General features: G+C 40.2%; 1 protein-coding gene across 1 annotated transcript; it reads right to left on the reverse strand.

Annotated features, from left to right (window-relative positions):
• Positions 1 to 1,275: 1,275 nt before the first annotated feature.
• On the reverse strand, positions 1,276 to 26,291 carry LOC132590676 (magnesium transporter NIPA2). Its single transcript, XM_060263646.1, has 6 exons — positions 26,124 to 26,291; positions 6,552 to 6,782; positions 4,851 to 4,907; positions 3,807 to 3,897; positions 3,107 to 3,267; positions 1,276 to 2,175 (listed from the first exon to the last, which is right to left on the reverse strand). Exons 2-6 carry the CDS (start codon positions 6,688 to 6,690, stop codon positions 1,538 to 1,540), a joined length of 1,086 nt encoding a protein of 361 aa, XP_060119629.1. The 5' UTR covers positions 6,691 to 6,782; positions 26,124 to 26,291; the 3' UTR covers positions 1,276 to 1,537.

Here is a 26,291-nt window from a genome sequence, read left to right on the forward strand (position 1 = left end):
TCTAAAAACAGGATTAAGCAAAGCATAACATAAACGGTGCAAAATTCCACAGTAGCACTAGTTTCAATAAGCTACATACAGCCCCTAATAATTTTTCTAAGTAACTGTGAAATATTTTGTACAATGCAACTGTTGTCTTTGTAGAAAAGCCCTTTTGAATAATTCAGCATTACACAGTTTTCAGGAAGCTGTGAGCACTTTTCTAACATCCTCAGGCAGGTTGTTCCACAAGGTGGGGCCATAACGGAAAGCACATATTTGGGCAGTTGTTGATTTTGCTCATTTGCACCTAGAAGACCCTACTCCAGCAAGTGGTGCTGTTGTGGCAGTGGTCTCACAGATACAAAAGATGTTCATGGCCTTGGACCCTTGTTTCTGTTAACTAATACCTTATTGAACCTAGTAACTGATGGGCAGCCATCTGCAAAAAATTAAGAATATGCTTGTCTTTAAACAACTTTTATCCACTGGTACCATCCTTGACAGCCTTATCAAGTTGTTTCTAAGTCATCTTAACCAGAACTAAGACATGCCAGGGCTGTTTCTTAAGCCCACTGACCTCTTCACATGCCTCCTTCATATAGCTGATCTTGTGCAGGCAACGACTTGTTCGCTGAGAGACAGTCTGGAAACTTTCGCTCCAGGCTGCCATTAGGGAATCAACATTCTGCCCTTTTTGAAACATTTTGTCCTCAGGCCTTTTAAAAAAGGTTTTATTTTTCCTTCTGCATTTCTTGGAAGGGGCCCAGTTTTGCTACATTTGTTATCAACACAGTTCAGTATGAGATAACAGTGACAAAATACTGAACTGAAAATGGCTGACTATACCTTGGAAAAAGGAATACAACTTTCTCATTAACAGAGGTTGCTCTCATGGGATCAAGGAAATTCAGAAGCTCCTCACATTTAACTTCCATGTCAAATGTGTTCTTTAGTCAAGCATGTAGGTATACCTCATAAAATGTGTAGGTTCCTACCAGCTCTGACGATATTGAAAAAGGGCTATCACTTACTCGCTGTTCAGAAAGGCAAGAAGGTAGTAGCTTTCCCTGCTCCAAGTTATTAAAATAAAACCTTTCCATCCTTAGTATTTTAGCTTTGCCTTATTTATGAGAAGCAAAATAGCTGGCTCATCTATCACATACAAATGAACATAATCACACACATTTGCATTTGAAAACATGCTCAAAAGGTTTACCACCGCCTGTTCTGAAAACAAGACCATTTGTACAATTAGGGATGAGAGGAAGGATGCCTATTTGGGGCAGTCACCAATGCAGAAATAAAGCATTTTATTACTTAAAATCGTCATTAGTGCAATAAGTCTTACTACACCAAATTTAATATATACATAAAAACAAAACATGTTTTGAGGTTTATTTTTTTAAATGAAAATAAAAATCAAACCACTCTGCTTGGTCCAAGCTAATCAAACCTCTAAAAAGGAACGATTGTCTACACATACAGTTTAAATACATTTTTATGACAAGCGCTTAAAATTGACTTTTCACAATGAAACACAGTTACAGAATTTTTCTTAAGATGCTGTTAGGTTTCCATTTCTCCTAGAAGACATTCCTTCCATGGACTGAGGATCACCTACATGAGTTGCAGTCTCTTCATCGTTATTATAGAGTTCATAGGGGGTTGTCAGAGAGCCATTCATTCCTCTGTCATTTTTATGTAGGGAGACGGGCAAATTTGCTAGAGTGAAGTTTACATCCTTAAAAGCATGCAATAAAAATATCCCCACTATTATAGTGAGAAAGCCACTAAATGTACCAATAATGTCATCAGCAGCCATGTGTTGCCACTCCTTAAATAGAATAGCAGAACAAGTTAAAACAGATGTTGTGAAGAATACGTAATAGATCGGTGTCACAATAGAAGTGTTGAATATATCCAGGGCCCGATTTAAATAGTTGATTTGTGTGCTAACACAGACAATAAGGCTTAGCAGCAGCATCCAGGCCAAAGGATGTCTCAGCACAGGTTTTCCAGCAAAAAGTTCTTTTATCGCAATGCCCAAGCCTTTTACGCAGGAAACGGACAAAGCTCCAATAACTGAGCAGATTGTTATATACACAAGAATGTTGCTTTGCCCATGCCGTGGTCCCACCACAAAGATCAGTATCAAGGATACAATGACTATGAGAGTTGCAAAGACCATAAAACCTATAACATTAAAATAGAAAATATATATTAGCAGCTGACTTCTTTAAACCAAAAACAACAACATGAACACCTTATCACTGCTGCCGCTGTAGTGCAATCATAGTATTAACGTGGTGTTGGAAGATTTCAAAGATGAAATATGGTACAAAAAGCTCAACCACGAATCTCTTGGGAGTACTCCTATGTCACTTCTACAATGCAGATCTCAGTATCTTGGGGATAAGTGCCTGCTGATTCTAACCTAAGGTTCTTAGAATAAACCCTACTGACTACATAAAGTTGCCTATGGGTCCATCAATCCTTGCAGTTAGTTAAACGTTTCCTCTCCTTTTGATCTGTAGTTCTCAAGTTTTTTAAACTAGGACCTACTTTAAGCTGATGCTACTTTGAGACCCACTTGAGAATTAACCACACTTGCTTTCCCTCTTCAAGACAAAATAAGAACCTCACATCAGTTAACAATGAAGAGCTTTATATTTTATCTTTAGTACTTATAAGCATACCATTACTGTGTGAATTATGCAGGAGCAAACCCAAGTTTGCCATCAACCTTCAAGAGCCTCCTTTGTTCCTGTCCTCACACCCTGCCTCCAAGAGGGCTGCAACCTACCTGGGTCTCAGCTGACACTCTGAGAACTGCTACATTAGATAAATGCTAGAATGATGGCAAGCGCTGAGCCTGCTGAATTCCAAAGCAGCATCTATGCCTACTTCTGAGTAATGGCAATGGAACTAAAGCTGAGGTGGGGACATAGGAAGGTACAAAAATATTGCCTTGCACTGTTAAGACAAAAGCCACTGGCAGGTCTGGTAGTTCTCTGAATAACTGAAATCCATACCCATATATTAATATTTTAAATGAGATGTGTAAGCTTACTTTGAGCTACAAAGATGGGATATGAATTTATAAATACAATGATCACATTCTCACCTGGATCACCTAGCTTGTGAGATATTTCATTCAAGGTTTCTACTTCCTCTTCTTGGGGTGCATGAATAACCATCACAGTGGAACCCGTAATACTTAGCAAACATCCAATTTTTCCATGTAGATTAAGTTTCTCATTTAAAAAGTATGATGAAAGAATGGCACTGAAACAGATGAAATATACATTTCAAGTCACACAGTATTCTAAGTTTGATTTTTTAGTGCAGTTCTAGCAGCCCCCTGGGCTAGGACAGGCACTTTATAATTTACTGATTTTTAACTTTCAAAGCAGATTTCTTCAAAAGGGAAGCTACTACAAGTCACAATTAGCAACATAACCACAAGGCCAATATAATTTACCAATTTTACCACTAAACCAACCAACCCCCTGCCACTAACTCATTCATAGTCAACTGTGAGAAGTACAAAAGAAGATAACGAAATTTGATACAAAAACCTAAAACATACTGACATGTCTACAGTTTCATACCAGGCAACTGAATAAAATGCAGACTTAGATTTTTTTTGTTCCAATTTTCTAAACATCAATCTTAATATGCATATATAGAGATATGTTCCCTATTGGTTTTGCTTATTGCAGAAATTATTTATGCATGATGCTATTGCGGCTTTTTAAATATACTAGGCAGCTTCCCCCTAACAGCAGTCCTGCCTGTCCTTGAGGTTCAACCACATTTCTTACCTTACAAGAACACTGAGCGCTCCTAATGGAGTGACCAGCGTAGCTGGTGCAAATGCATAGGCAGCAAAGTTTGCAACTTCTCCAGCTCCCACTGCAAGTTAAAAAGCAAAAAGGCAAGTCACAGACAAATAAAAGGAAATGAGCTGACCATGAGTTCCTGTAGATAAAACCAGAATATATACATAGTATTCATTAAGAAGGAAATCTAATCTCACTCTAGGCTACTCTGTTTGAGCGCCCTCACAACTTTAAAATCTTTGATCATAATACTGTCTTCATTGATTTGAGTAACATTAACCATGGCAGGTAGAAAATAGATTCCAATATGAAAGAAACATTTTCTCAGTTCTCTTGTATAATTATTATCTAGATATTGATGCAAAAACTAACAGTAAAAAGAAGACAGAAACCAATAATCTTTTGTAACAGAATGAAACCCAAACTTTAGACAGCCACATGAGGAAGGAAAATCCTAAGAGGCTTTTACCCTGCTTCACAGATGCTTCAATCTTTTCATCCTTTCCAGCATGGAAACCATTTATTCCTAGGCGTTGTAGGGATTGTTCTTTTCCCACAATGATTGCACTTATAACACACTTTTCATTGATAATTCTCTATTATACTTTTTTGATCCAACAAAGGATAACTGCAAGGTTAAATCATGGATGTAGATCTTTCCTACCCCTTCCCAGCAATCCTGAGACCTGGAAAGCTGTGATGGAGGCTGCAGAATCTTCATGGACAAAACTACACAGCTTGGGGGGAAGAAGTGATGAGATGGAACCAAGCAAAACTGTCCCTATCTCCCCTCTTCTGCCACCATTCCACTGGTGCAAGAACAGCCAGCTTTCCCAATAGCTCCCCCACCCCAGTCCATGTGGCTCTTTGTTCACATGAGTTCAGCCTCCAGCATCAATGTTTTAAGCTTCTGGCTGCTGCAGGAAAGACCGGCATGAGCAAGAGTCTCCTGTTGGCCCTTCACTGGATAACACACTGTGATTATGAGGGAAACAACAGCCAATTTTAGCATCTACAGATACTTACTAGACAGCAGTCCAGCCCACCACAGCCATTCTTTAAGGTAAGCATGGCCACCTTGACCTGCATTTTTCAAGGAGAGAAACAAGAAAATTACTCCAGTAAATATTCCCTCAAGTCATGTTCACTCTTAAAAGAGAAATATGGGAATTAACTGAAAGCAATTTGCACTGTTTGATACCCAAGCAACAGAATGCTGGATATTACAAATACAGCCAACTACCCAATCTAGTTCTTTGGGGGGGGGGGGGGGTTGGGGGGGAGGGGGGGAGGGTCGTGCATGCATATTTGGAAGTCATGGTTGACCTTCTGGCTACCTCTAGTGGGGCTTGGATGTTCAGACAGCTGACTTACTATTGCCTGCCTCTGTATCCTAGCCCCAGTACTCCTTGGAGGTCTCCCATCCAAGTACTTGCCATGGCTGACCCTGCTTAGCTTTCAAGATCTGATGAGATCGGGTAGCCCTAACCTGGAGAGCCCAGGCAAGCCCAATCTAGTTAATGAAAGATGGCTTATGCCAAAACAGTCACTGAAAGATCACAAATGAGCTTTTATACACACATACTGAGTATGGAGTATTCTTTGTACTGGCAAACAAATATATTTCAAAACTGAAATATGAGATGTACACTACACATTTTCATACCACTATGGAAGACATCAAATTCAAATACCAATTAGCTGAAAATTGAAAAAAACCTTCTGTATCTTTTTTCTTTCAAACTGAAGCAAAACACTTCTTAACACTGTGTTTTAAATATTACAGCCAGTTCATTCTATCATCAATTTCTATCCAAAATTCAAGAGTGGTTAATGATAGCACTGCAGGTGCATCTGACTGGATCAAGAAACATCTGGTGCTGGAAAAAACACTTTCGCCAAGACCATTCTTTCAGACACTGAGGAAGCAGTTTTTGGCTGCTATGAAATGTGGCATGATGCTTCTTCTACGATGTCAAGGTGTGTGAATTTTCAAATCTTTGTATATCCATGCTTTTAAAGAAGAATTGGAAGTGGTAACACTCAGGGCCCAGCTTCCTTGGGGCTTTTCCAGGAAGAGGATTTTTCTTGTCTCTGTAGAAAGATCATCTTGCACCATAAACTTGCTTCAGAGGCCTAGTCCACTGCATCCCAGAATACCTCCAACATGGGAAAGGCTAGGGTTTCTACAACTAGGCTGTATTCCTTCAAGCAGACCCTTTTCAGAATTCTTTGACAAGGTCCTCAAGAGTATGTGGGCTTCCCTAAGGGAAGGGAAGGGAAGGTGCCTGATTTCTGGTGCTAAAAGAATGTACTCTTTTCTCCTACACCATGACAGTGCTTTCCAGAGCTTCTGGGAGAGGAACTCCTGCAAAATCCTTTTCCTGATTTGGTTTAATTTAGGCAGGTTCATCTAAAAATTAAGCATTCTCAGCAGACACCAACAGCTTTTGTACTATGCAGTTCTTGAGCTAGTCCTTAGCTGCCAGCATTGTGACCTGCTGCAACCTGTGTCTGAAGCACTGCAAGATGGATCACTTTTCCAAAACTAACCTCTCCACTGTTCCCTATCCAGGGGAGAAACATTTTTGGCAACAAGGCAATTGATGCCCTTATGAAGGTGGCAGTGCCCTATTCTTCCAAGGACAACAGATCCTTTTGTAAAAGAATCTAATTCAGCAGACTTCACATAAAAATTAAAAAGGTAACTCAAGCCAAAGTATTTACCTGCTCTCATGGAACCTTTTCTGGCCAGTCGAAGGAGTCCTTTCTTCTTCAGGATGAAACTCCCACCAATGAAAAGGCTGGAGCTCATTGCCAATACCAGACCAATGTAGAAATCATGTTTTCCACTACTCTGAATCATTTCGTTAGTTGCTGAGGCATTCCAAAGTATCACATTGATTATGGAACAAAGCTGCTGCTGGTACTGAAGACAAGGGGATGCTAAACTGAAACCTAAACAAATAAAATTCAAGGTTACATTTAGGCTTATCAGTCAGTCAGTCAAAAATTTATTGTATACAGCCATTGGTCGTTACAAAACAAAACCTGAACAACAAAGTTTCAAATTAGCACCTTAAAATTTCCCCAGAAAGACGAACCTCAAGAAGTTACAGCATTTGAAATTACTCTTGCTCTTATCTTCTTAGCTGCAAGGGCAAACAAAGAGACTCTATAGGACACATGAGCATCATTGTCAAATAACAGAAATATAATCTTTTCAGTTTCTGAACATGCTTTTAAGGAGGTTAGTACTTCACACAGAAATTTAATTCTGGGGGCATTGTAGAGTAGACAGGACAGAATATAATGGGGGAGGTCCTCTATCATAGGTAAACCACAAATGCAAAAACATTGTTCTGTTGGGATGTGGGAATATCAACCAGTTAACAGTTGTTTGCATAGTCTCAAAGCGGAGAGCTGTGAAGGATGTTCTGATGTTAAATCTGGAGATATTAACCAGATATGGGGATCTCAGATGATCCGATTTCATTAGTCTGAACCAAGGGACTACTTTAAATTTTAGGATTAGAGAATGATCTAGCAACGCATCTGAAAAATATATCCAATCTCTAAGTTGAGAATAGTCATTTTGGGCCCCTAGGAGATCATCAGGAATAGAATAACTCTGGATAACGTTTCTGAAGTATTTAGAACGCCTGTGATCTTTTGATAGTAGAAAATTAAATGAATGGTAATTAAGGAAAGTATGATAAGAGGATTTACTTTTTCCCCAATGTTTTATTATAGCTAGGTGTATCCGTGCTCTTATGGAAGGGAGTCCTGTTTCAGCCCTCATCAAGGCAGCAGGAGAGCCCCTAGGAAGAGCAAGAATTCATCTTAGGAACTGATTCTGGATTACCTCCAGACTGGATAAAGTGTTCTCATTCCACCCCCATATTTTGACACCGTACAAAAGATGTAGTAGAACCTTGCTTTTAAATAATTTTAGTGCTAGATCTATCAAGTGTCTACCCTTCGTATGAAAAAAGTGGAGAACTGATCCAACAATCCTCAGTGCTGAGGATTTTACCGATGCCAGGTGGGCATTCCAATTCAGGGTCTCCTTAAAGGTTACCCCCAGGAGCTGCATTGGTTGATTGGATTGCCCACTATACTCCAGCAGAAGATTTTGGGCTTTTTTCTGAAGACCATGACTTTAGTCTTTGCATGGTTGATATTCAGGGCTTCATCATTACAGTAGGGCCCTAGACATTGTAATAGCCTTCTCAGACCTATTTCAGTCAAGGATATTATGGACATATCATCTGCGTAAAGAAAGATCGAAACTTTCTGCTGTCCTAAGTGAACTGGGGAGCTGGCAGGCTCTCTGTGATGTCATTTATGTATAGATTAAACAGTAAGGGAGCCATCACACATCCCTGCTTGACTTCCTTACAGATAGGAATTTTGTTAGTCAGGGAACCTGAAGTGCCCACCCTAATTTGTGCAGAGGTGTTACTGTGAAGCTCGTGGAGCAGGAATAATAGACGCTTATCAATGTTAGTGAACTTAGACCAAAAGCGGGACCTATCAATGGAATCAAACACAGCAGTCACGTCCACAAATGCTACATATAGTGTCTTTGTGGGCCCATTTATGCCTGAATAGGCCAGCTGGGAGAGAGTTTCACAGTGGGTGATAGTCCGAGGCCTTTTCTAAATCCTGCTTGTGCGGGATGAAGGATTTGCTCCTCGGTCACCCAATCCTCAAGTTTTGATAGATGTTTGCTATAAAGCTTTGCTGCAATATTAAGTAAGCTTATAGGTCTGTAATTTTGCGGATCTAGTTTATTGCCTTTTTTTCTGAATGGGCACTACAATATTCAGTTTCCAAATGGGAGGAATTGCCCCTGTAGTGTTAATCTGGGAAAAGACTGGCCAGAATTTGGGCCCACTAGTTAGGAAAGGCCTTATATAACTCAGGGGGTAGCATGTCCTCTCTGGGGGATTTTCCGGAGGCCAGTGAGGCTATTAGCCCTCTTACCTCTGATTCAGAGACTGGTGGCCAAGTTGGCAAGTCCTTACAATCTAGGGAGATCTCCAGTGAAGGATTATTGTTCTCTCCCGTAAGGGAGAGATGAGGCCCAAAACGCTTTATAAATTGACCAAGATTAATTTTTAAATGATTATTTTCTGTGACCAAATGCAAAGATATGAATCAGGGGCTTCATTTTTGATAGCTTGTTGCCATGGTCAGGTACACTCTCCTATAGTAGTGGTTTAATTGTGTACCATTTTTGCTTGGTCAGAAAAATCAGAAGCCAGCAGTGATGTAATAGTACAATTTTACAGGTTAACATACTTTATTCCTTTTATGTTGTTAAAGCAGAAAAAATAATGTTAGGCTTGGTAAGTATTGCATATATTTCCATTTTCTTCATCATTTCTATTTCCTCCCCCCCCCCCCCACAACAAACTGAAAAAGATGTTTTTTCCATGGATTCAAAATTATCAGAAATTCTCTCTCTAATGGTGCCCCCATGAACAACATGAAACTGAACTATGTAACTGGATTTCATACCTTCATGTTACTGATTACAACTTGTTCAACTCAGTATGTGTAAGAAAACTGCAGTTCAAAACCTACAATCTTGTTCTCAAATTTCCTTCTTTTACAACTAAGTATCATACAACACCTAAACTCAATTTTCAATAACATTTGGTACCTTAAAGCACTATCCTCATAATAGCCGAAGTGTACATTTATCACTGAACTTTGTCTATGTCCCTATTACAATGAATCAGTCACTGATTCACTGCTTGGATTGGGCAACGCCCAGCATCTAAAATCCTATGAACTGCGCTAAAACAGTTTTCTTTGCAATACTAAAGAAACAAATGTCTCATCTATTGTTGCTACAGTTCATTCCAGAGCTTAATTTCTAAATGCTTGGGGCATGCCTAGAAATTGATACGTGGCATTCCCTAGTGATACTTGCACAATAAGAATTTTTTTAAAAATAACAAAGGTGAGCAAGTTTCTTGCAGATTATTTCATCAGCAGCACCACACAGGACACAACAAGAACTTGCTTGCCTGTGCAGGAAGACCATAGTGACATCTTTGCATGACTAAGTAAGACAACATAATAGCACACCAAATTTTACTGCCCAGATACATGAAGTCATTTGTCTTTTTTATATTATGTTTCTAACATCTGTAACTATTAGAATGAAAAACTGACTGTATTTTTGTATTAAGCTACCAGGATATTTTGTTCACCTATATACCAAGTATCTCAAACTCATATGTCATGTGAGCCACATATAGTGGGATTTAATGTTCTGTTGTCTGTCTCAATGAAACATATACCAGGGGTGGCCAAACTTGCTTAACGTAAGAGCCACACAGAATAAATATCAGATGTTTGAGAGCTACAAGACATGAATGTCAGATGTCTGAAGGAAGGAAGGAAGGAAGGAAGGAAGGAAGGAAGGAAGGAAGGAAGGAAGGAAGGAAGGAAGGAAGGAAGGAAGGAAGGAAGGAAGGAAGGAAGGAAGGAAGGAAGGGGGGGGAGGGAGGGAGGGGAGAGAAGAGGTGGAAAGAATGCAAATTTAACTTTAACATTCTCCAAGCTGCCAGCTGGCTTGGCTTGGAGAAGTGATTTAAAGAGAAAAATACTTTCTCTCTAAGCTAGCTGATGGGGCAGTGGGGGCTTCAAGAGCTACACAATATATGTGGAAGAGCCACATGTGGCTCCTGAGCCACAGTTTGGCCACCCCTGTTATATACTTATGCCTATAAGCCATTAGTATGCAATTCAAAAGACAGCATAGACCAGGGGTGTCAAACATACAGCTTGCCGTTTTTATCTAGCCTGTGAGCAACTGATGCAAAGGAGGGAAGGCATGATGTGGCTGAGAGTGGGGGGAAAGCAGGCGCATGTGGTTGCAGCTGTCAAGAAACAGAAAGGAAATACCTAAGGTGTGGGCCTGGGGTAAAAATAATATGGGAGAGAATGGCAGCAAAGGTGGGGGAAAGGAGGTGCATTTTTCCCTTCCACCTCCTCCAACTAGAGCTCAATGAGCGCTGGCGAAGCCACTACATGGAGGGTGGGGCAAAGCTGAACAGTCAGCACTGCCACAACCCGCTTCATATCTTTTCAAATGGGGACCATGGGGGTTGGCAAGAGCAAGCACATGGAGCATCAACAAAGGGATAGGAGTACTAGTAGTAGTACTAGTATTACTCCAAGAAAGGAGGAGTACTAGTGCGTGGATTGGAAGGCAACTAGGCTGTCTTGTGCACACTGCTGAGGTGAAAGATGTCTTGGCCTCAGAAGCAAAGGGAGGAGTGAAGGGGGAAAAAGGTGCTTCTGTTGCCACCATACATCTGAATAGCTGTGGAGCTGGGAGGCGGAATGAGTACTGGGTGGGGAAAGGTGACCTCCCTTCTCCCCCTCACCTGTTCTCAGCCTGTGAGGAAAAAGGGGTAATGGGATGGCAAAAAGTGCCCCCTGCAGGTTTCAGTTGGGCCTTCCTGTCAGCTTCACAACTCCTGTGGAAAATGCAGGAGGGATGAGAACTGGGGTGGAGGGATCTGGGAAAGCCAGATTCAGATCCCTCCCCTCCTCTTATGCCAGGACCTTGTCATCTGAGTCATGCAGAGCTGGTCACAGCCTAGCCCAACTCACAGGGTTATTGTTGATGAGGGGGATGGGGCCATAGTGTGCCTCCTTGAGATCTTCAGAGGTAGGATGGGGGAAGAGAAGAAACAAGACCAAGAGATGGATCGTAGCCATCCTTGACTGCTGAGGCTGGGTGTATGGATGGTGCTGAAAAACTACCTTATTTATGAGGAAGATTACTCTTTTAATAAAAGTGCTATATATACAAAAAGTACGGTAACTAATTGATATGGAAATGTAAGATACTGTCCCTTTTATGCTATCCCTTGGGAGCGAAACCTAGTTTGTATATAATTAAATAAATCTATTGAGGCATTTGTGGGTTCCCCAGTAAATCTTCCACGACTGCTGTTGGCATTGACTGGAATCATAAGGAGGTAAAGTTTGCTCTAAGAACATGATTAGAAATGTTAGCTAAGTATGGAGATCTTATGTGTTCCAGTAAATCAACTGCTTTCACTGCTAGGAATCAATTGCTTTTGTTTGTATTTTGAATAAAAATTAATTTCATCAATTCGATTTGCCTGTATTCTTATAAATCCCAGTACCTGGCATTACGTTTTATTGCACACATAGCCTGGCCAAACAAAATGACATTTATGTCAGATCCAGCCCTCTTAACAAATGAGTTTGACACCTCTGGCTCAATAGATCCAAGTAGCCAGCCGTGTTGGTCTGAAGTAGTAGAACAAAATAGGAGTCAAGTGCACCTTTAAGACCAACTTAGTTGTATTCAGAACGTAAGCTTTCGTGTGCATGCACACTTTTTCATACAAGGAATGAGGTACAGTAAGCAGAGACACATATAGCTGGTAGGGTTTGGAATGCCAAGTGGTACAAAGTTAAAATATGGATTCTGTTTGAAGACCCTATGCCGCCAGTGCTCTCAGTTATGTTCGTGATACTACAGATTTTCTGAGGAAAAGACAATCTTTGTACAACTTTCCAGAGAACACTATCTTAGCCACCATGGATGTAGAATCTTTATATAACAACATCCCACATCAAAATGGATTACAAACTGTAATATAATCTGATAAAAACACAGCTGACTTTGCTACAAAACTGTGCCATTTTGTTCTCACCCATAACTACTTTAGATTTGGCAGTGAACTTTTCCTACAGATCAATGGTACAGCCACCCGTATGGCCCCACAATATGCTAAACGTCTTTATGGCTGACTTGGAGCGACACTTCCTAGAATCCCACTCCTACCTACCTTATACCTGCGTTACATTGATGACATTTTTATGGTCTGGACACATGATAAAGAAGCCCTGGATACATTCCACCAGGCATTCAATGACTTTCACCCCACCATCAACCTGACAATGAACTAGTCTACGCAAGAAATACATTTTCTGGACACCACTGTTAAAATACACAATGGATGCATTGACACTACCTTATACTGGAAACCTACTGACCAACAAACATACCAGTGACAGCTCTCTTTCAAAAGTACTGGGTGGTAAACCTTTTCTTGCACACAGCCCCCTAATCTGAAACAACTCCTCACTCACAACAATACAACATCTCATCTGAGCATGGACACTGGTACCAGAGCTTGCAATAAACCCAAGTGCCAACTTTGCTGCCACATACACCAGACAACACAATCACTGGGCCTAACAGCATTAACTACACCATCCCAGGCTCATTTACTTGTTCATCTTCCAACTTTATATATATGCCATTAAATGCCAACAATGCCCTTCAGTTCTCTACATAGAGCAAACAGGACAAACCCTCCACCAAAGGATAAATGGACACAAATCGGACATCAGGAAGTACAGAACTGAGAAACCTGTGGGGGAACACTTTAACTTTCCAAAGCATTCAATGGGTGACCTCAAAGTAGCTGTTTTACTACAAAGGAACTTCAAGAACAGAATGGAGAAATTGCTGAATTACAAATTATTATGAAACTTGGAACAAACACTTCCTCAGGACTGAACAGGAATATTGGTTTTTTATCTCATTACAGATGCTAAACACACTCTCAGAGCTTTAAGAACAGAATGGAGAGGGGAATTCCTGAATTACAAACTATTATGAAACTTGGAACAAACACCTCCTCAGGACTGAACAGAAATGTTGTTTTGTTTTTTTATCTCATTACATATGCTAAACCCACTTTCACCAAGTATGGCGATATATCCACAGTATTCCAATGTATCTCTCTTTTAGGATAGTGTATCAGAATAATGCTTTTGTACTGACATACTCAAACAAGGGATATTGGCCGTTTATCTCATTACATATACTAAACCCATTTTCCACTATATTTTAATGTATTTTTTCCTAACAGCAAACAAGAATGATGTATATATTTATGTTACATGTTAAAAGGTAAATTAGCTGGACAGGAAAAACTTCTGGGAAAGAAATGCCTTCTTTTTGACCCAGGTTTATTAGCAATAGAATAATTAACAGGCATTCTCACATTCTGACATGTTACTGTTTTATGGTTTCCCGCGCTAATGCAACACAGATCAAAAGTTTTCTGAATTTGTTAATTTTACTATTCTGCTATTGTTTTTTAACTTTGTACCACTTGGCATTCCAAACCCCACTAGCTGTATGTGTCTCTGCTTACTGTACCTCATTCCTCATCTGAAGAAGTGTGCATGCACACGAAAGCTTACATTCTGAATACAACTAAATTGGTCTTAAAGGAGCAACTTGACTCCTATTTTGTTCTATCTCTGGCTCAAGACATTTTTCAGGGCAATGTCATAGAACAGTACATGTATTAGTTATACTGTATTACTGGAAGGGTTGAAGCAAGAATGTCCTGTAAAACCATTCACCACTGAATTCCTGCCTGCAATGAAGGGAGGAACCAGTAACTATCTTCTACTCTCAGCTGGCAGAAGTGTGCTTTTGCAGAAATAAGCTTTCCAACACATCAATATTTTGCTGAGTTAAAAAGATAGATGCCATAAAGAACAGGACATTTAGGCAGACCCCATAAAACAAAATCACCTTACCACATGAGTGAGTGAAAGGGTGATTTGTCACAATCTACTAGTAGTTCCCAGGGTCAGCCATAACAGATCTCTGAAGTTCCATATTCAGAAACTATAGAGGATCTTCAGTGCTAGCACTCCCAATTAAAATATAGCTCTAGGGATAAACCTAGCTGCCGCCTCCCTTCTGTTTCCTGCCAGTTACCACTCTATTAGGGCTGGTTCTCCATTATTTTGACAACTAGTTTAGCTGTACATACTGCAACTGCTTCTCTCTTGTAAAGTCATAAATAATGGTAATTTTTTGTTTACAAATGAAGGTACAATCACTTCTCAGCCTCAGTGTCTACCACTTATTAAACAATATATTAACTTTAGCTGCTGTATATTTTCCGGGCTGTATGGCCATGGCACAGCCCGGAAAATCTACAACAACTAACGAACTCCGGCTGTGAAACCCTTCGACAATATATTAACTGGTTGTCCACAACCAGGCCTTTGTGTAATATTTTTAGGGCTGGTGCTGGGATTCCCGATATGTAATGACTCAGATGTGAACTGTGAGGCAACACAGGTGCACATGGATGGCTTAAATGAGTAGCAGATCTTTATGACTGGCCTGTACCCTGGGAGGAGCCATTTTGTAACCAGCTACAGCAGGGGAATCCCAAAACTAGCAAACTCAGTTAATCTCTCAAAGCTGAAGTCTGCCCATCCCCATCTTACAGCAATGCAAAAGCCCTTTGTTATAGGCAGAAATAACAAATTGGAAATGGTTTCTCCATTTTAATATGTTTGATCCTTATAGGAGGGGGAAAGAGAGTGAAATTATCCTGGCCCTTATAGGCTTACTATAAATATGAACAAATGAATCCCAATGGGATATTCAGGAACTGATGCCAGTTGTACAACTAGTCTTGAGATGTCAGTACTGAGTATAAACCTTACAATAAATTTAATTGAAAATTGCTAGTCTTGCATGGTACAAATTGGTGTTTGCTCAGATGGTAAACTTGTCTAAATAAGATTCCCAGTGCTCAAGGGAAATCTGATTTCCCTAAGGAAGCAGCCATGTGGAGGATTCCCTCCACCCAGTGGCAGCCACTTGTGCTTCGTTGGGTTGGTACCCTGTTGAACAGAGAGGCTCAGGGAAGGCAGCCCTCCCCCCCCCCCCAGCTATTAATCCACTGACACATTCCTGGTGAATGTAACAGCTAACCTGCCCCTAAAACTAATTTAGAAAGAACACTTCTACTAGACAGCATTTGATTGTTTTCATTAATCACATTTTGTTACATTATTTCTCTCATTCTCTAATATCGGTTAAATAAAAGAAGCTTCTTCCTCTCTCCTTCCCATTTTCCTCCAAATATCACTTGAACTTCCTGCGTACACAAAACTTTATTATTACCCACTTTTTTCTTTAGGGCAGATCCAAAGCCGCTTACATCATTCTCCTCCATTTTATCCTCACAACCACCATGTGAGCAGGTTAGGATGAGACCATTTGACTGGCCCAAGGTCACACTCAGTAGCTTCCAAGGCAAAGTGGAGATTTAAACCTGGGTCCCCCAGATCCTAGTCTGACATTCTAACCACGAAAGAAGAAGAATTGCAAATTTATACCCCGCCCTTCTCTCTGAATCAAAGGCTCAGAGCGGCTTACAATTTCCTATATCTTCTCCCCCCATAACAGAGGTGGGTGGGGCTGAGAGGGCTCTCACAGCAGCTGCCCTTTCAAGGACAACCTCTGCCAGAGCTATGGCTAACCCAAGCCCATTCCAGCAGGTGCAAGTGGAGGAGTGGGGAATCAAACCTGGTTCTCCCAGATAAGAGTCCACGCACTTAACCACTACACCAAACTAGCTCTCTTGGATCCCACATCAGGATACCACACTTGGATCCCACATCAGGGCTGGGAGAAGCTCAGTTCTGCCCTAGAGCTGGACTTCTGCCACCACAATTCTCAAAGGCTCATTTTGAAGCTTAGGCCTCGGGGGACCCAGAATTGGGTAGAAATGTGGCATTGAAATGTTTAAAATAAACATGAATAATTTTAAGCACCAGTTTCTTCCCCAGTAAAAGTATTCTCTTCAACTCTACACTTCAAATGAAAATAGTTTTATATTGAGAAAACTTTTTAATGCTACACTAAGAACTTGAAAAAGAAGACTTTCTACACGTCTTTAGAAAACACACAGCTTTAAGTTCAAAACTGTACAGTAATCACCAGCATCACTACAATCCATGCTACAGTAACCTGGAAACTAGACTACTGTAACATGATGGTCCTTGAGAACTATCTGGAAACTACAGTTGGTTCAAAATGGGGCTGCTCATCTTTTGACAAGGATAAAATACCTTAAAAACAAAATGCATATGCTTAAAACCTTGCACTAGTGACTTGTTTTTGGATCTGACTTAGGCTGCTTCTTTTAAAACTTTTACAGGCTTAACTGTCAACAGGCCCCTATGCGTAAACAGCCATCTCTCCAAGGTCAAACCTGTGAACTCCCTACAACTTCTTGCTACCTACTCTCATGTAGACATTAAACTTGACTGACTACTCTCATGTATCTATGCAAACTACCACTGCCTGACCTCAGATTTTTTTTTTTTTTTGCAAACCTAGAACAGTGAAATAGCCAGCTGGAGACTCTGCATTTCACCCCAGATTTTCTAGCTTTCCAAAAAAGCTGTAAAGAGAATTGTTCCAATAAGACTTTAATGCCATTAACTGAGTTTTTCATGAGTACATGTAATTACTTGTGTATCTGACAGAAATAAGCTTAATGATGTTTGTTGCTATTTGTGAGGATGTCGCTATTTTTAAACTGGCTTTAGTCAGTTTTTGACATTCATAGTTTTGTGAGTTGCCCTGGGTCTCCTTGGGGACCAGGGTGTGTTAGAAGTTTTTAAAAACCAAACAAGTATCACATTGAATAAAGGCTAGAACAAGGGTTTTCTTTATCTAAAAGTTGATATCAAACTGAGAGAAGAATTTCTATTTCTTTTTTAAAGAAACTCCCTTACCTTAGTGACATTTTTAGACATCTCTTCACACCATTTGTCTTCCATTTCACTAATGAAACAGACTACACTGAAAAAGAAAGAATGCTAACCTGAACCTTAGGCCAGTTTATCATGCATATATCTCACTTCATATTATTTCCTAATTTGTCTTTTCCCAGATCGTGTGCCTGACAGGAGTGTTTGCCAAAGCCTTTATTATCCTCTTGAGTACCATATAAATAACTACTAAGGCTATCAATTTTATCATACTTTTTTCTCCAGAACAGCAATGGTAACTTCAGGACAATAAGTATAACAGTATTCCATGTTATGTTACACTAAGATGCAAAGCATGCTTAAAATTCATTAAAAGCAGAGATTAGTAAAATATTGTACCTCTGTTGATATGTACATAGTCTATGATCAGAAAGATGTCTGGTTCCTTAATTTGGCTTTTTCCTCACTAACAAACTCCAAACAAATTTCACAGGGATAATAACTCAGCAGAACAACCTCCAGAATTAACATGCCTCCAGTAATATGCAGCAGTTTATCATTATACAGGAAAAATGATACGTTCTATGCCAACTGAATGGTACTCCAAAGTTCCAAACCATGGAACTAGTGTTTCACATATAGTGGTCACAGCAAAAATACAGTAAGATTCTAAATATTTCTACTAGAGGCATGAACTGGGGAAATGGTGGCTCGTGGTTTGTTTGATTGCCTGAACCAGGTTCACGGTTTGTTTGGCTTGGGAGATGTAGAACAGACCCCGTGTGAGTTAGAGTTACCAAACTCACCAGGAGTCTTCAGCAGGCTCTCCTCCATCTGCTGGTGAAGAATGGATTTGGAATGTCTGAGTTAAAGCTCCCCAAAGCAGGTGCCTCCAGGAAAGCTCAGCTTCAGCTCTCACAACAACTAAACCATCTCTCTTTGCGTTGCAAAGTGAAAGCAGCTGAGTCAGGGTGTTTGCTCCCATAGAGCATAATCGGAGCTCTGTTATTGGCTCCCAGAGCTGCCAGTCAAGCTATGGATCACCACTATGGGTATTTCTAGGGCTCTCCACAAGTCCACCCCCAGCACTGCCAAGGAATTGACTGAATCCTCACCAGGCTGTCTGGAAAAATGAATCAGAAAAACGAACCAAGCAAATCACCCAAGGAATGAAGCAGTTTGTGTTTGAACCAAAATCCAGCCTGGTTCAAAATCCAGTTTGTGTTTGAACCAAAATCCAGCATGGTTTTTTGGTTCATGCCCATCCCGTTTCTACTAGTTTGTTTCCAGAAGCATGACTTATAACTTTGTAGCACACACTTGTTCAGTCCTAATCACAACCTATTCCAGAAGCAAGTATTATACTACAAAGCTGCAGCTAATGCATGCAACTATTTGAATTTTCATATAAACTAAGGCCATTGGTCACAGACACATCTTTCTAAAGTGAATATCTAACCAAGCTGACTGACCCACAGGCCCTATCACTAGCTACAAATTTGACAGCAAGATTAATAGAATAATTGATCTCCTTTGGACAGGTATAGATTGCAGTCCCTGAGGCCACTGCATGCTTGTCCTTTCAAACCTTTCAATTTTTTTTTCAATGATGTCTGTGCAATCAGATGATAGGGGAAAACATTTAGTCACTGCTGTTTTGCAGGGTTTTTTTAAAAAAAAACTACAACAAAAAAATCTCAGGGATCATACATTATTCACAGGCATTCCACTTCCTACATCACAAAGTTTTATTTAAATTACTGCATGAAGTGTTTTGTCTTATTAAGAATAAAGATCACCTATGTGACACAATTTAATCTATATTAACATTTACTAAGTTTATTTATGTAGTGCAGAATCATTCTGTTATTAGGGGAATACTTGAACTGTTTTATTCCTGTACAGAAACATTCCCACTGAAACATGACCTTTTAATTTGAATACCGTATATGCTCAATATTTCTATTAATATTAATAAGCAAATATAAGACACATTTGTTCCCCAACTTGATTAAATACTTTCCAGCAACTATTTCAATTTTACAGAGCACAAAGTGAATTTGTTTTTCCTGCACAACTTTTTGTTCCCTGTTTAACTTTATTTACAAAGCATACATAAAGTTAAACAGCACTCCAACATCAAATATTTGCATATCTGTATGCAATAGCAGCATGCTGTCCCATTTTTGATGTGCAGTCAAAGCTGTTGGCATTTGTCATTCTTATGTGCTCTATTATGCCATAAAGATTTCTGAAACTGGAGGGATCCCTTTATCCTTGTTGGTCTTTTCCCTTCATTTACGTATCTGCACTTTAAAAAGTTTCCTAACTTTCATTAAGAGACACTGGATCCATGTAAGACACTTACCAATGCACAACTTTCCTGCTGCTCCCTCTCCCTAGCAATGCCAGAGATCCCTGAAGAGCTGATTCTGTAGGTTGTGGAACTCGTGCAAAGAAAAAGTTACCAGGTCCACAGACAGCATAATAAGGAGAGGATGCCAAGCGAGAATTTCCCCCACCTTGCTCTTGTGCTAGCTGTGCACCTGGCAGAAGAAAAAGATGAGAATTTTACAAAGTTCCCTTTGTTCAGTGCACTTCTGTGAGCCATGCAGCTTTCTGATCACAAAGGTCCCAGGACCTACAGCATCAGCTTTTCAGATGTGCCATAGGACTGCTAAGCAAAAGACACCCACATCTGTAAGCCCTTAGTTATTTTTTTAAAAATCCAATCCACTTAAATGTTACAAAAACACAAATGTTTGCTGTGGTGATATAATGTGAATTATAAAGGTAATTATTTAATTTTGTGACAGAGGGAGAACAATTAAGATCATAAATACAGGGAATGCCTTCCTCTACCTTGAACTTCTTAAATATTTCATTGTATCATTTATATTATATTACAACAAACAGTTTTATGTTTTAATAGCACATCAATGAAGCCAGCAAAGCATCAGTGGAAGGCACTTGCTGATATATCTTTTAAGTTAGCGTACTACAAGGTTAAGATTAAGGAATGTGTAAAGTGTGACATCACTTGTTATTTTAAAATATGACCTCTCAACAAATCACAGATTTCAAGTAGAACCCAGCAAGTAAAGAAATTTTCCAAACCAGGATCATATTTTATATGACCAGCTGCCATACAGTTGTGAAGGCATTGTGAATTCCTAAATCTCTCCTAATACTCTGAACCTCCAGTTTCCAAAAATAAATCAAATAACCAACATTGCTGTACAAAATCCATGAAGGTAATGTTAAGAACACTGGAGACCTAAACGTTCTTGTTAAACAAGCATCATAAGAAGACAGAATCTTCACATCTAATAGTTGCTTAATAACACTTTATCCTCCATCCCTCCCCTCCCTTTTTTTGTTGTTGCTGGATGACCTCATGGAGTTTTCAAAGCAAGAGATATGGTAGTTTGCCATTGCCTGCCTCTGCATAACAACCTTGGTATTCCTTGGCGGTCTCCCATCCAAATACTGACCAGGCCCAACCTTGCTGAGTGCTTCCAAGATCTGATGAGATCAAGCTAACCTGAGTGATCCAGGTAAGGGCTTCCTGTCCCTATCCAAAAGGTTTTCATTGAACCTATGAAAGTTTAATAAAAACAAAAGTAACTGCCACCAGCAACACATTCCACTCACAATCCTGCCTTCCAGAGAGTGCCTATTCCTTCATTTTATCTTTGGGATACTTGCAGCATATCTGCTTTATGCTTTATGGTTAGAGAAGGAGCACATCTTTCAACCACAGAGTAGCACAATGATATTACTTAAAAGCTGTATGTCTTTAAGTAACTTCCTGTAGGCATAGATTAGCTATTAGCTAGATTTCAGAAACTACAGAATAGTGAGGAAACAACATAACATCTTATGTTTTCAATACAGTATCTATCCAGATTAATTTATGAGCACTACACATACAGGTTGCAACTACCTATTCGTTGAAAAGACAAGGCAATAGGTAATTTATTTACACAAATACACTAAACATAGGCAAGTTGATTATGACAGTCCCTATTGGATAGCATTTTGCTTACATTTTTCATGACACAATATAACAGGAGTGGCCAACGGTTGTTCTCCAGATGTTTTTTGCCTACAACTCCCATCAGCCCCAACCAGCATGGCCACTGGCTGGGGCTGATGGGAGTTGTAGGCAAAAAACATCTGGAGAGCTACCGTTGGCCACCCCTGCACTATAATAATCGATGAATACATTAAGCTGCCTTATACTGAGAGTCATCAAACTTAATATTATCTACTCAGACTGCCAGCAGTTCTCCAGGGATCCTAGACAGAGGTCTTTCACATCACCTGCTGCCAGATTCTTTAACCAGAGATGACGGGCATTGAACCTGTGACCCTTCTACATGCCAAGCAGATGCTCTGCCACTAGGCCACAGTCCCTCCCCACTGTTTCAAGTGAAATAAACAATGGAGAAACAGCCAGGTAGGTAAGGATTTTTCTGACTGGCTAAGCAGTAAGCATTATTTTTACAACAAACAGTGTTCTATATTCTTCATTTGACAGCTTGGCTACTCCATGTTTACAATAAGTGTACATTCTACAGGAAAAGAAGCACAAAATTTTAAGCAGTGGGCAACACAAAGAAATTAATACATATTCCAACTAGTATCCAGAGACAACTATACTAGCAGCCAAACCAGAACAATCTATTTACATTCTCACTGTTTCTATTAATATCCCCTAGCTCAGCATTTGTATAGAACTATTGTGTACTTCAGCTGCATACAACTTCTGAGTTCATCCAAACAAAGCAACCTTTGTTTGATCATGCACATTATAGAAAGCCCTTTATGACTGCATCACATGACAGTTATGTAAAACCTAGCACAAAAATTCTGCTCTATTACAAGAATTTGTATAATGAACTGTTACCACTAGCTTCTAGCATTCCTTAAAAAAAAAAAAAACAGTGAAGTCACAATACCATGGACAGCAAGAATACTGATGTATGCATAGGGGGTTTTTTTATATTAATGTGCTCAGAATGGTGGATAGATGACTAAGTGATTTATTTTCTACTTAAAATTTACATGAAGTATTCTTGAGAATGTCACCAAAGCAGAAGATGGGAATATATGCACTCCTGTAACAATGAAACTTTTCGGTTTCTAGTTTACAGCAAACAAACCACCATCTACATAATAGTAACTGGTTTTAATAAAAGGTATTATGTGGACTGTGATTTCCTTTTGGATTTTGAACCAGCATGGTTGTAAACAGCTTCAGTAAACCAGAAGCCTTCAAGCAACATTCAGCTTCCTGGAAATATTCAACTGTTAACTATACAAGAATTTGTTGACTTTTATTCTGCCTACTGGTCTACTGAGAATCCTACTAAAGTCTCTTCAACAGAGCTTAAGCCCAGGAAGGTGTTCTCAGGATGTGTTGTAAGCTATCATAGAATCAGTTTCAAGAGGCACCAAGACAGAACAGACTCTTCACTTGTATGACAGACTAAGCCACAGTCTAAATATGAAATAAATTCAAATTAATCTTTCCAGTTCTTTCAAATGTGGTTATAGGTAGAAGTTCCAACAAGAAGAGATCACAGTTAAATTAGATTCATCTGTGATGGTAAAGACTTCTTTCTTTTTAGGAACCACTGGCAGTGAGTATTGGGGACAATGTAATACTAGATGCTGGATGTACTAGAAGACTAATGTAAAAAACAAATGGATTGTATCCCTAGTAAAAACATGTTGTGAACCATTATGCTACCAAAAGACGGGAAGCACTGGATTTCAAAGGATTAGTCACAATCTTTAAACTAATTACTCCTGCATGCTACTACAAAAATTGGTGAAACTACTTTGAAACACTGAAGTAAACAAAGCCTAGTGTTATTTTTCCCTGCATGGAAAGTAGGAAGCCACCACATTTAAATGGAACATCCACATGACTTGCACTCATTCAATGCATGACTCACAGCATTTCAGGAGCTTACTCCTTTAAAAAGGCCTTTAAATTAAACCTGTTTTAATTTGGTTCAAAGGAAGAGTAATGGAGTGACTGCTGGGAATATCTATATGCATAATCCCTTTGTTGCAACTATGGGTGTGTTATTTATTTATTAAATGGCAAAATTATACACAACATATAATGTAGAATATGTAACAGAGTTGATACAACAGGTATACAAACAAATTGAACAATCACTCTAAATACTAATATCTAAATTTTCAATCCATTCAATTGCAGCTGGGGAAAGTTCAAAGAACTTGGTCACATCTCCGAACATCACTCGCATTTCTGTGGCAGGTGAAAAATAGTTTGGCGGGCTGCACCACAGCTGCATTTGGGCCCTGGTATTTTGCCCCATTTAAGCAACAGTTCTGCACATCTGCCAAAACCTTTGTATTCTGTTAGTGGTCTTCCACACTTTACATGACAAATCAAATCCTGCGAGCTTCTCACTGATGTTTATCAAGGTATGGATATCGGGTGGAACTGAATTCATGTTCCTTAGATTGAAATTTTGTAACTGCAGGTTGCAGACCTTATTGATGGGTGTTGGGTCCTTAATCTGGGTAAACCCATGTCAACCATGTTCTCATGAACAGACAACTCCCTGTTTTTGATGATCCTTCTATATTTACAAAGAAGAGCATCCTATCTTCAGAGATACAGGGGAGCAACATAGCACAATGTAGGTAGCCAGTAGATTGGAGTGGGTTTAATACATCTGATGGTTCTCACTGTTGTATTAAGCTCCACCCTCAAAATGTTCCACCATCCCCACCTTTTTCAGACCTTTTCCTGCTTTTCCAGCAAAGCTAAAGGAAAATGACATGAAGAAGGGGTTACACAGCCATGAGGGGCTCCAGTGCAATTGCCTTTCTGAACATATGCCACAGAAAAAAAAACCAGGAGTAGGTAGGAAGGCAGTCAGGAATGAAAGGAACAGGAACCATGTGTGTATACACCATTCCCACACCAGAAGCAGTATGCTTTGGATGCTCCTGCGTTAATGCAGCCGAATTTCAATAAGCAGTTATTAGACCTGTGGTTAATATGCTAGTAGGGAAACTAAACTAGTCATGAATAAATATCAGACAGGTGTGAAAAGGGGAGGATATTTCTGAAAAGGCAGGACAAACATAAAATGGATTTCAGCTCTGCACATCCAGCTTCCTCAGCAAAGTTGCTTGAAGTTATGTAGAACAAAGGATGATACCATTTAATTATGCAAATAATATACCTTTCCACAAGGGTGGAAGGCACAAAGTGAGCCTCTAAGGTCTGATTCTTGTATACTCAAGGTTTATTTAATTAGAAGTAGGTACACAGAATATAACCAACAGACAGTCATTTGTTGCAAGGGCTGAATTACCATCATTAACGATAACTTTGTAATTTAATGTCAGAGACAAGATGAAATGATTCCAATATATGAGTAACCTCTCTGCCAAGATCTCCAAAGTAATGTAACTCTAAAATGAATACCAAACTGCACCCCATCAAAAATAAAAATTAAACACAACATCAAAACATAAGCTAAGTAATGAAACGAAGGGGCTACACAATATTGACCTGATAGCAGGGGTTGTGGGTTTTTAATGATTTCATTAACAGTTATTTCATTAACAAACAAACCAGCAAGGGGGGGGGGGGGGGAGACAGCTCTGCTACTACTTATTGTTTTTATTTGGAGAGAAGGATGCTGTACCTAGAGAACAGCCTCGCCAAAAGGTTTGTCTAGCTGGAGTTGCCAGGGATTGAACCCAGGATCTTCTGTATACAAACCAGTTGCTAAACCTAAGCCTCATCCACAAGAAATTAATGATGCTTATTTCCTTTCATCCTCACAACAGCCCTGAGAGTTAGGTTAGGCTGGCACCAGTGCATTTCAGAGCTGAATGGAGATCTGAACCTGACTAGCCTTGGTCTAACTATATACCACCCTTCAATTTTTGATCTAGAAACGCACAGAGGGGCATTTGTAAAAAGCTTCTCTAAAATTACATTGGTCTTTTAAGCATCCTTGTTATAGTCTTGCCAAGGTCAGGAAGCACACATGGTTCTGGCCCTCCCTGTTTTATCCACACAACAGTCCACTAAGGTAGCATAGGACTGCCCCAAGGTCACCCAGTGAGCTTCGCAGCTGAGTGGGGAACCAAGCTGCTCCATAAAGCACTCCAACCAGCAACACCATAGGTCACACCCACTGCTAATTATGCACATTTCATGAGTAGGTAGGTAGATAGGTAGGTCGATCGATCGAACCTGGCAGCTGATAGGACTGTCCAAAATGTAACTAGTCCACCTTTATATGGAGACATGCACATAGGCAGGTTGGAACGAAGACTCTAAAGCAGGTATTAAAGGATAGGTAAAGTTTCCTCCTCTCCCTTTACAATTCATCTCAAAGGGGACTGTTGCCCTTCCCTTTCTTTCCTGGCACATAGCCTTCGGCTGCTCTGTGCAGCACGCTACGGGCACTTTCTGTTAAGAAGCAGCAGCCAAGAAGAGCCGCTAGTCCGTAGGAGAAGAGTTCTGGGACGAAATGGCAAGAGGAAGCAGGCCAGCGTCGGCCGCGAGACAGGCAGGGACGGTCACCTTCACCCAGCCCTCCTTTGCCTTGGCCGGGGCGGGTGAGAAGCAGCAGGCAAAGGAGCGCCACTTCGGGCCTTCTCTCAGCTCCTTACCTGCAGCGCCGGTGCCTTCCGCTCACATTCCGGCCACCCAAAAAGGGAGCGCGGGCGGCGCGGCGACGAAGAGAGGGGGAGGGCGAGGGGGGGCAGGGGACGAGGAAGGCCCTTCCCAAGCACGCGCCGTCGCCATGGAGAGGCCCCTCGGATGGCTCGGCCGCTTCC

The sequence above is a fragment of the Heteronotia binoei genome, unplaced genomic scaffold (assembly GCF_032191835.1).
Source record: "Heteronotia binoei isolate CCM8104 ecotype False Entrance Well unplaced genomic scaffold, APGP_CSIRO_Hbin_v1 ptg000532l, whole genome shotgun sequence".
In the NCBI taxonomy this organism is placed as follows: domain Eukaryota; kingdom Metazoa; phylum Chordata; class Lepidosauria; order Squamata; family Gekkonidae; genus Heteronotia; species Heteronotia binoei.